General features: G+C 37.7%; 2 protein-coding genes across 2 annotated transcripts; one reads left to right on the plus strand and one right to left on the minus strand.

Annotated features, from left to right (window-relative positions):
* The first annotated feature begins 1,250 nt into the window (after nt 1-1,250).
* LOC147538928 (uncharacterized) lies at nt 1,251-7,199 on the plus strand. The gene is made up of 2 exons (XM_086644143.1): nt 1,251-6,058; nt 7,017-7,199. The coding sequence occupies exon 1, from the start codon at nt 3,383-3,385 to the stop codon at nt 5,381-5,383; it is 2,001 nt and encodes a 666-aa protein (XP_086500269.1). The 5' UTR covers nt 1,251-3,382; the 3' UTR covers nt 5,384-6,058; nt 7,017-7,199.
* A 3,394-nt stretch (nt 7,200-10,593) lies between these two features.
* Nucleotides 10,594-11,166, minus strand: LOC147538929 (uncharacterized). The gene has a single exon (XM_086643045.1). It carries the CDS (start codon nt 11,164-11,166, stop codon nt 10,594-10,596), a length of 573 nt encoding a protein of 190 aa, XP_086499171.1.
* Nucleotides 11,167-12,120: the final 954 nt, after the last annotated feature.

The following is a 12,120-nucleotide window of genomic DNA, read 5'->3' on the forward strand; positions in this document are numbered from 1 at the left end:
TCATTGGTTTCACTTAATCATATCTAAGAGAATGTTTTAGAAGCTGCCTCACCATCCATTTTATTGTTGTTACAGTTAGTGATGTCTTTTAGATGCCACACAAACTTCTTCACCAGATTCATGGTGAGCATTTAAAAGTTAATTCATTGTCTTGTACCTTTACAGGAAGAATAGCAATGCATGGCATGGAAAAGGTTTATAGCTTTCGAAAAGTAAGATTTTATTCGACAATGTGCTCTGCTTCAGCAATAAATTAATAACTGCACAAAATGTTTCAACTCTTAAACTCTTTTAGATGAACGATTTTTTTTGTTGGTATGTAATAAGGAAGTTAATCCATGAATATCTGATTTTACTTTATTGTGAATGGTGATGTTTAGAGGGAACTGATGGGTCATGAAAATGTCCCATCAGAGTCGTTTAAATTAGCCGAGTTAGTCTGTTTCGAGTCTTTATTATAATAAAATGGTTGGTTTTCTTGATTAGGTGTCTTTTGCAGAGTTATGTGTGAAAAACGGTTAAAAATGAGAAAAAGATGCATAAAGGGTATTTTGGTCATTTGGAGTCAAGGACATTCTGGAAATTTGGCCAAAGTCAGTGCGTGGTTGAAAAGTAGAGGTCGAGACGAGTCCGTAGGAGAAAACGGAAGTCAAATCGGAGTCCGGATGAGAGAATTATGTGAAGTCAAAGTCAGGTCAACATTTGGTCAGCTTTCGGTACAATGTCGGGCATTATTATGGCACGCGGTACACCAAGGAACACGTGGCGCGCTCCGGACGTCGTTGCATCAAATTCCCGTATTCTCGCTAAGCAACAAAATAGGACCCTTAGCGCATGATCTGATGCATCCCGTTGCATCTTAACTCGGTAGCCCTGTCTCCACGTTTTAATCTTGACCGTAACCCTCCGTGTTTTCAAGATCTGACGGTTCCTGTGCATTCCGTGTTTTATCATTTATTCTGTGTACCCGGAGCAGCTTAAACTCCGTGCTCCGGGACGCGTGGCACTTTCTCGTCCACCCAGATCCGTGCGCGTGAGATCCGACGGCTGCTGTACCTACCGCGACTTGTTAACTTGCACCCGGCTACACCAAAGCATACGAAACCTATTATAAACCCTAGCCGCCGACCAGATTGTTCTTTTAACCCCTAGAATTCCAATTTTGACCCTCAGCTTTCCATTTTTTACCACTTTAACCCAACCAAAACCCTAACCCTATAAATAAATCCCTTTCTCCTCCATTAGAACCTAGACTTCAACAACCCTCTCAAAAGGCTTCCTTATCTAATTTCTAAGCCACTTCTTATCCTCTCTTAGCCTCCTTTTCTCTCTACCTCTTCTATCTTCTAACCCTAATCCCCCATTCTTTTCTTCTACTTTCTCTACCACCTTCATCTTTTCTCTACATTTTCTTTCTAATTTCTTTCTCCTTCTAATTTCTTCTTCTAACCTTCTAATTTCTTCATACCTTCTTCTCTAAAATCTCTTCTTCTTCTATCTTTCTTCTAAATTTCTCTTCTTTTATCTTCTAATAAGCTATTATTTGGAGTTTTGAGCAATATTCTTGAGATACTTGGAGCTTAAATTGGACATCAAAATGGAGATACATGGGAATATGGATTGGGAACATTCTTGGTGATTTCTTTCCATTAATCTTTTGTAATTCCATTTATTTTATGAATTCAATGAATATTATTTTAGATTCCATGAGTAGCTAATTTTGTATCTAGGGTGTAGAGGAAACCCATATTTGGGCTTATTTTGAGATATGTTATAAATCAATGAATCCTTATTTTGAGCTTCAATGCCTATTGATTGTCATTTCATGTTGATTCTATAACCTTATTATCATTCATGTATTATAATTAGATATTTCATGCTTTTATTGATTTATTAGATGAGATATGCCTTTTAGATCTTGAAAGATAGTGTAGGAAATTAGTTTTATATGGTAGTCAATCATACATTCTTGATTTTGAATTGTGTTATTAAAGAATATATTCCGAAATCTAAATAGTTTATTATGTTAGATTTTGAGTTATACATGAGAAAAGGGATTTGTTAATTAATGCATGTTTTAAGTAGTCCATTTATGTGGTGAAATCGAAAGCCCTAGATTCTTCTTCTCATCTTGATTTCATTCTTATTAGTCTTTTAGTATTGCTTTCTTTTTAAAATAGTTTCTTAAAAACAAATCAAAATTAATGAAAGGGGGTTTTAATTCGAGATTTAGATAAAATAGCTTGTCCTTGGGACGATACTCGATCTTATTTTCAATACTATAACTTGACCCCGTATACTTGCGGGAATAAACCTATTTTTAGGCCCATCAAGTTTTTGGCGCCGCTGCCGGGGATAAGTTTAATTTTATTTTCAATCTTGAATTGGTTTTTATTTTTATTTTTGTCTATTTTGATTACTTTGACTTGTTTTTCCTTTCTTTTTGTAGATTCACAAAGGAGGGAGCATCAAGGAAGAGGACATCAAGAAGACCCTTTTTAGTTATTTTTACTTTATTTTTATTTTGGTGAGAGAGTGTTATAATCTTTTTTTTTGTATTTCTTTATTTTTGTTGTTTTGTAGTAAGGCCTTTATTGTTTTGACCCTAAATTAGAGGGCATTTAATTTGTAACCGAAACTAAGAAGCCTCGGGTTCGCACACTTGCGGGAAGAGTGGCCCGGGTCGTCTACAAAGGTCGTCGCCCGTCTTGAACGGGAGGTAACTTCTCGATCACCCACGAATCTCCTGTAAGTGGGTACTTGTGATGTTTTTTTGCTTGCTAATTGATTGTCGAACCGTTAGTTTAACTATCATATTAGTAAGGGCATTAACCCATTACAAGATAGGAGTCGGATTTCATCACCGGTCTCTTGCCCATCTAGGTAACAACATCGCCGATCCCAAGCCTCACTTAAAATTAAAAATCGATTTAGACATTGGCCAAACGGTAACGAGCTTATAGGACATTCTTGACAAATCTCGAACTTGATTAGTATTTGGAGTTTTCCCAGGAAGAGGGAACGATCCAAGAACACAATTCTTGATCGTTGTACTGTGACGGAGTAACTCCTCATAAGAATCATAGTTCAAGTTTTGGTAAGAAGTAGAAGCTGTCTAGATCAATTTTTAGGTGAAAAGACTACCCAGTCGTCTAGATTGTGTCTAGGTTGCTTGGTGGAGTCAGGTTGCTTGCTTTGTTGTTTTCCTTAGGATCTTCGTAGTTTCGTTACTCTTAATAAAAAAAAAATAAAAAAAATAAATCAAAAGAGTCCGTTGTCTAGTCTTTTGGTGTATGCTTCCTAGCTTGTGAGATGAGAGGGGTCATTTTGTTAAGAGTCTGATTTGAATGTTTTACTTGAAAACCTTTCTTTAAGCGAGACTATGGAGGATCACATTGATCAAGCTAGGACCGAGAATCAACCTATGACTCTCAAAGATTACATGCACCCAACTATGGTTTGTCACCCATCATGCATTAGGTTACCCTCGACTAACACTTATTTCCAGATAAAGTCAGGGATTATCAACATGCTTCCAGTGTTTCGTGGTCTAGAGAATGAGAACTCGTATTATCATGTTAGGGAATTTGAGGACGTATGTAAGACTATGAACGTCCCTAACTCGATAGATGCCGTTACACTTAGGTTGTTCCCTTTTTCTCTAAAGGATAAAGCAAAGTCTTGGTTTTATGCCTTAAAACCAGAGTCTATTTCTACGTGGGCAGAACTTAGTGGTGTATTTCTACAAAAGTTCTTTTCCACGCATAAAACCAGAGCTTTAAGGCTGAGTCTGCTAAATTTTGAGCAACTCGAAGGAGAGTCTCTCCATACATATCTTGAGAGATTCAAAGATGTTTTACTAGAGTGTCCACACCATGGGTTCGGAAAAATGAAACTAGTCCAAATATTGTATGAAGGACTAGATTATCCTACCATATCCCTGGTTGAATCATTCTGTAATGGCGGGTTTTCTAATAAAACCGCCGACGAGGGCATGGCCTTCTTAGAGGAACTAGCCGTGCAATCTCATCAATGGGGAACTTCGAGAGAACTTGTGTGTAATACATATAATCCAAGCTGGAGAAATTATCCCAATCTCTCTTGGTCTAAAGGTCAATACCAGAGTCAACCCAGTACTTCTATGAACCATCCTGAGTTTGGTGCCTCTAGCGATCCTTATGCTCAATCCAGTGTCCAACATTCTTCTGAAAAGAAGATGACATTAGAGGACACCATGAACACGCCAGAGTTTATGCAAGCGACCACTCAGACATTGATTAGTCTAAAAAACCAGGTGTGTCAACTTCAAGAAGCCTTTAGTCAGATAGAAATTGGTGAGGTTCTGAGCCAACCAGGGCAGGGATCAGAATGTACATTGGCTAGACAACCACCCGATCAAGCCAATGTAGTTACCACCCTTAGGAGAGGTAGAGTTCTTGACAAGAGAGTAAGAGTTCATGAGGATAACAAGTTACACCCTCGTGATAATCCTGAGAAGGCTCGTGAGTCTGAGAGTCCACCTCCAACGTTTGAACCTTATGTTCCTAGAGCTCCATACCCTCAGCGTCTAATGGAGACGATGAAGTTACCTCAATCTGATGAGGTAGTGAAATTGTTCAAACATGTCAACATCAATGTTCCATTATCATACGAGTCCATTGTTGAGCAAACTCTTGAGCCACTTTTAGAAGATCCAAAAGCTGAGTCTGTATTATTTTTTGATTCTCAATCTTTTACTACACTTAGTCATGATGATACCCTTTTGAGTCCAATTGGAGGTATAACAGAAGATGAAGATGATGAGTTATGGCTTGCAGAAATGTCTAAAGAGAGTGATGACTCATTTGACTTAGGTGAAACCTTAGAATTCTTTAAGGACACCGATGACATCATAATAAGAGAAATTTTAGAAAGTTTTTCGGAGTCTTTACCTAAGTCAGACTCAAATGAGCTAGTACCTAATTTGGAGGTGATTTTACAACGAGCCAATGAGGTCATTTTAGAACCTCCTAGTTTGAGTGTTGATCTAGATGAGTCCAATCTCTTAAATAGTTATGCACCATGTCCCTCGGAAGTTCAAGTTACCCCGTTGCAATCGCTTGTAAACTCTACCATGGTCTCTCAATCCATTTGTCATGTTTATGAGGATCCGTTTTATCCAATGTCTTTCAACTTTAGTTTATCGCCAAACTTAATGATTGTTGCTTCATCTAAGTTTGGGGATAAATCATTCACATTGGAAGTCTCACTTAAACTGCCATATCATTCCATGGACGTGAGACTGAACCTTCCTGGATACTTCATCTTTTGGGTTGACCCTCAAATCTTCCGATTACTATTGTATGGGGAGTCATCAACCCTTAATCCAGTAGGTTTACAGTAACTTTTCTTTCCTTTTTCTTACATCATCGTCTGGCTGAAGACGATAAACTTAGCGCTTCTTGGGAGGCAACCCATGCTTCTGATATAGGACAGTGGAGTCTGGTAATATCTTCCCTCTCATCTTTTTATTTTTGGCATAGTCTTCAGAACATTGGGGACAATGTTCGGTTTAAGTTTGGGGATAGGGAAGAACTTTTTGCTAAGTCCTTCATTTCGAAAATTCGAGAGGGTTCAAAATTTTTTCAATTTTGGACCGAAAATGTGAGTCTAATGGTTGTTTTTGGCTTGTTAATAGTTATAGAGTCGAGTTGATCGTACTATCCGGTTGTTAAAGGTTTCTTCATGAATGTCGAGTCTTGAGGTCGTCTGTGTGCTAGCCATGTGAGTATTATGAAAGTGAAGGGTAGACGGTTCTGAGTGAACTAGATTAATCATTAGTGGAGACTTAACCCTTGTGAGATTTCTGAGCCTTTCTATTACCTTTGAGTTTACTCTTCTGCGCTAATTCCGAGTAGAGTGAAGAGCTACTCAACCTCGCAACTTTGTTAAAAGAGCTCATTTGATCTCGTGTGCTCAACTTCCATAGCCACTAGGAGTGACATCAGGATAGCGAATAAACCTTACTCTTGTAGTCCATGAAACCCGATAATAGTGTCAACTTTAGGAAGACGGATATGTAGGGATTTACACCCTTCTACTAGTGTTTATAGCGGAAATATGACATCTAATGTCTACACTAGTATTCCCAGGATCACATGCAAAACTAGTAATTAATCTAATGGAGATAGTAGATTACCTTAATCGCTTTTCCCTCGAACTAGTTGAATTGATTGAAGAAGATCAAGAGCTTCAAGTGTAGCTCCTCTACTTGGGACACGAGCAATCAATTTGATCTCCCACCTTGTTGTATAGCTAGCACACCAATGGTGGTTGGAAAAGAAGAACACCTTCTTCTTTGACTAGATTGATAGTAATGGGAATTAGCTCACTTTCTCCTCTCTACTTGATGTGGTAGAGTAAGAAAGCTTAGAGAGAAATTCCACACCTTATTCTCTGCCCTAAGAGTGTTTATATAGAACCCTAATAAGAATCCACCTCCTTTTAGGTTTCCCAAAACACCCTTTAGAATAAGATTTAGGGAAATAGTCGAAAATAGCAACTATTGGTATTTTCTCAATTCCCTAAGGAGGAGGTGCCCAAACACCACGAAAATTGGCAGATATAATGTTTATTATATCAGCAACTAACCCTCCAAAATTCAGCCCAATCCGAGTCCTAGAAGTACTCGAACCGGTCTAGGCCCAAAAACCCTGTTTTTGGCCCTTTTGTACTATCTTTGCCTAATTCCTTTTTAGGCCTATGAGATATGTTTATGGGACACTCCCATGATTATATCTCACTCCCACTAGTCATATCCTAGATCAATTTGTCACTCTTATGTGTAACCCGTTGTAGGATCCGATCGAAGTTAGCCGCGAATTACTTCGTAATTCGACGATCGTAGTTGGTCTCTAGCTACAACTCTACGATCCCTAAATCAATCGGACTTGATGATCTTCCACATCAATTGTCCTATCCGACAAATCGTTCGCATTGTCACCTTGGTCGAAGGACATCTCCTTCAACTCCTTCAGGATACTCCACCATCCATTCATCATATGACTCCCGAGAGTGAAGGCATGAAAAGTAAAGGAAGAAGAATGTGAAAGCAAAGTGCGAAAAATGGAAAAGTTGATTGTTGAGAATACTAGTGTTGGTATTGCATTGATTGCATGGTTTATAGTTGTGTTTAATAGTGTGTTTGAAAAAAAAAAAAATAATAATAATTGAAAAGTGAAGAGAAAAATCTCTAAAAAAAAAAAAGAAAGTTTGTGTAAAAAGTTCATGTGAACTTTAGTTTGTTATGTAAAATAAGTGTTCGAAGCAAAAAAGCTAAGTATGGAAGTTGCTTGAAGTTCTCTAACATTGAAGGCGTCGACATTCTCGGGATCTCATCACCATCCATCTCATCACTTGTATCCGTTGACCTTTAGGAAACACTTTTAGAGGGTAGAGTGGGTGAGAAGGGTAAGTGAGCTTCCCCATTCCATTTAGTGGTTATATTCCTTTTCGTAGATCATTCGTTCTAAAATATTATCCTCACCCCTTTTTTATGTGTTGAGTCTATAGTCGTGATCACACTCGCACATACGAGCGAACCATTTCTGAGTGATTCATCTTTTAGAGCGTATGTCTGTGAGGCCAAAGTCGAGGCGAAATGTATTAAGATAGGGATCAAGGGTCTGTCTGCTTGAAACTAAAGTGATTCCCATTGTGGCTAGTCACGTACACTTTGAGTCTAGATTATTAGTGAAGAGATCTTTAACGTCTGTATAGTGTTGTTAACTTTGACTGATTCCTATTAGCTTGCTAAAATTTTCTAGGAGATAAACATTTTTGGTCTGTCTTAGTTGACTTTGAGTGTTTTTGAACCCTATTGTATTTTTGAAATGTTTTTGAATTTTGTGGGTACATTCTCTCAAAACCCTCACGAGACAACACTCGTCCACTAGGGCAACCTAGGGGTTTAACGGCTTGTTGCATATGCTAAATGCAACCGGGATTCCTCCGAAAGTGAGTTAGGCTTTTCTTTTATTTTGTTTTGCTCGGGGACTAGCAAAATCTAAGTTTGGGGATGTTTGATGGGTCATGAAAATTTCCCATCAGAGTCGTTTAAATTAGCCGAGTTAGTCTGTTTCGAGTCTTTATTATAATAAAATGGTTGGTTTTCTTGATTAGGTGTCTTTTGCAGAGTTAGGTGTGAAAAACGGTTAAAAATGAGAAAAAGATGGATAAAGGGTATTTTGGTCATTTGGAGTCAAGGACATTCTGGAAATTTGGCCAAAGTCAGTGCATGGTTGAAAAGTAGAGGTCGAGACGAGTCCGTAGGAGAAAACGGAAGTCAAATCGGAGTCCGGATGAGAGAATTATGTGAAGTCAAAGTCAGGTCAACATTTGGTCAGCTTTCGGTACAATGTCGGGCATTATTATGGCACGCGGTACACTAAGGAACACGTGGCGCGCTCCGGACGTCGTTGCATCAAATTCCCGTATTCTCGCTAAGCAACAAAATAGGACCCTTAGCGCATGATCTGATGCATCCCGTTGCAGCTTAACTCGGTAGCCCCGTCTCCACCTTTTAATCTTGACCGTAACCCTCCGTGTTTTCAAGATCTGACGGTTCCTGTGCATTCCGTGTTTTATCATTTATTCCGTGTACCCGGAGCAGCTTAAACTCCGTGCTCCGGGACGCGTGGCACTTTCTCGTCCACCCAGATCCGTGCGCGTGAGATCCGACGGCTGCTGTACCTACCGCGACTTGTTAACTTGCACCCGGCTACACCAAAGCATCCGAAACCTATTATAAACCCTAGCCGCCGACCAGATTGTTCTTTTAACCCCTAGAATTCCAATTTTGACCCTCAGCTTTCCATTTTTTACCAATTTAACCCAACCAAAACCCTAACCCTATAAATAAATCCCTTTCTCCTCCATTAGAACCTAGACTTCAACAACCCTCTCAAAAGGCTTCCTTATCTAATTTCTAAGCCACTTCTTATCCTCTCTTAGCCTCCTTTTCTCTTTACCTCTTCTATCTTCTAACCCTAATCCCCCATTCTTTTCTTCTACTTTCTCTACCACCTTCATCTTTTCTCTACATTTTCTTTCTAATTTCTTTCTCCTTCTAATTTCTTCTTCTAACCTTCTAATTTCTTCATACCTTCTTCTCTAAAATCTCTTCTTCTTTTATCTCTCTTCTAAATTTCTCTTCTTTTATCTTCTAATAAGCTATTATTTGGAGTTTTGAGCAATATTCTTGAGATACTTGGAGCTTAAATTGGACATCAAAATGGAGATACATGGGAATATGGATTGGGAACATTCTTGGTGATTTCTTTCCATTAATCTTTTGTAATTCCATTTATTTTATGAATTCAATGAATATTATTTTAGATTCCATGAGTAGCTAAATTTTGTATCTAGGGTGTAGAGGAAACCCATATTTGGGCTTATTTTGAGATATGTTATAAATCAATGAATCCTTATTTTGAGCTTCAATGCCTATTGATTGTCATTTCATGTTGATTCTATAACCTTATTATCATTCATGTATTATAATTAGATATTTCATGCTTTTATTGATTTATTAGATGAGATATGCCTTTTAGATCTTGAATGATAGTGTAGGAAATTAGTTTTATATGGTAGTCAATCATACATTCTTGATTTTGAATTGTGTTATTAAAGAATATATTCCGAAATCTAAATAGTTTATTATGTTAGATTTTGAGTTATACATGAGAAAAGGGATTTGTTAATTAATGCATGTTTTAAGTAGTCCATTTATGTGGTGAAATCGAAAACCCTAGATTCTTCTTCTCATCTTGATTTCATTCTTATTAGTCTTTTAGTATTGCTTTCTTTTTAAAATAGTTTCTTAAAAACAAATCAAAATTAATGAAAGGGGGTTTTAATTCGAGATTTAGATAAAATAGCTTGTCCTTGGGACGATACTCGATCTTATTTTCAATACTATAACTTGACCCCGTATACTTGCGGGAATAAACCTATTTTTAGGCCCATCAGGAACCCACAAAGGATTGATACTGGATCATCAAATAGACGAATTGTCTTCGCATATGAACAGGTATGAGAAGATATGCTCGTGGTGATATCTAAAAAGAGTCCTAGGCTAGGATATTAAGTATCTGAATAAAAGAATGGGCGCGCGAAGATATCGGTGTCGTTGCCGTCGCCGAATGTTGCACTCTTTTCTAGGGTTTTGTTTTGGAAGAAAAATTAATTGGGATTCCTTATGTTTTGGAAGAAGAAGATGGAAGAAGCAAACGAAGGTGAACGTCACCCACATTACAATCCAGTGCTTATAGAGAACTTGGGTCAATGACCATTGACCCGAGCGAATAAAATTTTCGGATGCTAACAGCTCTTTGGCCTGGTGCCTTTAGAGGCACCCTTCTCTTTGTCCTCTCTTTATTCTTTTCTTTTGAACAATTCAAATCCCATATCTCCTAAAATCATTCCTTAAGTTTATGTAACTACATTATTCTCTTTTTTCACACAATTGATTCATATTTCAGTCTCTCTCCTATTTCCCTTAAATCTCTCCTTAGTTTTATATTACTTTTTTTTTGTTGAAATATTATCATATAATTAAACCACAAAGTTATTACAGTATTTATTAACTAACATGTAAGGTACATTTTTCCATATTCTACTTGCGTTCTTCTTCCTCGACCATTTTGCCAGTTTATCTGCACTTGAGTTTAGAGATCTCTGGATGTAGTTGAATTTCACCTCTTCAAATTCATTGTTTTTTGCTTGGATTTTCTGCATGTGTATAAGAGATTGCCAATGTATAGTATATTTTTTATTATGAAGATGATTAACAAGATTGATATTGTCATTTTCCATTATAATTTTCTTATGGTTATTCTCTTTGGCCCATTCGAGACCAAATAAAATTGCCAGTGCCTCTCCCTCTTCATTGTTTCTTGCTCTCGTTATTTTAGCCTGCGCTTCAATGAATTTTGAATCTGCATTGTGAACAATAAAGCTAACACCCACATTAGAAGTTAGATTCGTATAGAATGCATCAACATTTACCTTGATAAAATTTTGAGGTGGAGGTTGCCATATATCCGAGGAAATATGTTTACTGTTCTTCTGATTGTTTTTGATTTTAGGGAAGTTTTCGATCATTCTGATGATATTGTTTAGATCCATGATTTCGTGTTGGAAGCAGTGATCACACCTCACTCTCCATAGTATCCATAAAATGGTAGAAAAGTGAATATTATCTTTAGTGTAACTAAGATTTACGTTGTCTTCCCATGAGAATATCCAATCCGAGATGGACGTGATGTTATCAGAGATGATATTATAGTAAAACCAGATGTTTTTCGCCAACGCACAGTGAAGCAGCGTATGTTCAATAGATTCAGGCAAATTGCAATTAGGACACGTAGTAATATTGTTGATATACTTATCGATCTTTTCTCGCACCGGTAGAGCTTTGGAACAGATTTTCCAGATAAACAACTTTATACGCGGGATCGCCGATAGAGACCAAATAAAGTTCCAGTTATGACTGCTAGTATTATGATTGCTATTATTAACACTGAGATGTTGATACATCGAAGCTACCGTGAATTTACCGGATTTGGTAAGTTTCCATTTGGGGTGGTCTTTACCTATACTGTTTACAGGGATAGTTCTAATAAGATTTTGGGTATTAACATCAAAATTGGCCCTCAGCGTTTCATTGTTCCAGCTGTTATTAGTGATAAGTTGAGCTACTTTGGTAAGGGTGGATTGATTGTTGTTTTGGATAGTACCATATTAGGTATCCAGTTTTCAGTCCAAATATTAATGTCTGTCCCCGATTGCACTTCCCAAGTAGTGAGATCTTCAACGATGCCTAAGTTCTTTCGAATGGTCTTCCAAATCCATGAGTGATGCGCTTTTGCAGGAGGTGTCAGAGTGCGGATAATACTTAGCTTTCATCATTTTCACCCATGTGGCTTCTGGGTCTGATTTGAGTCGCCAAGCCATCTTTGAGAGCAGAGCAGTGTTATCTATATCCGGTAGATGAAGGCCTAGTCCTCCAAATTTCCTGGGGGTGCATATTGATGCCCAGGCTTTAGTGCATATACCATTTGACTTACCCACCAAAACTTC

Source organism: Eschscholzia californica, unplaced genomic scaffold (assembly GCF_041429995.1).
Source record: "Eschscholzia californica isolate CP2 unplaced genomic scaffold, dmEscCali1.0.p SCAF_5, whole genome shotgun sequence".
NCBI lineage: Eukaryota > Viridiplantae > Streptophyta > Magnoliopsida > Ranunculales > Papaveraceae > Eschscholzia > Eschscholzia californica.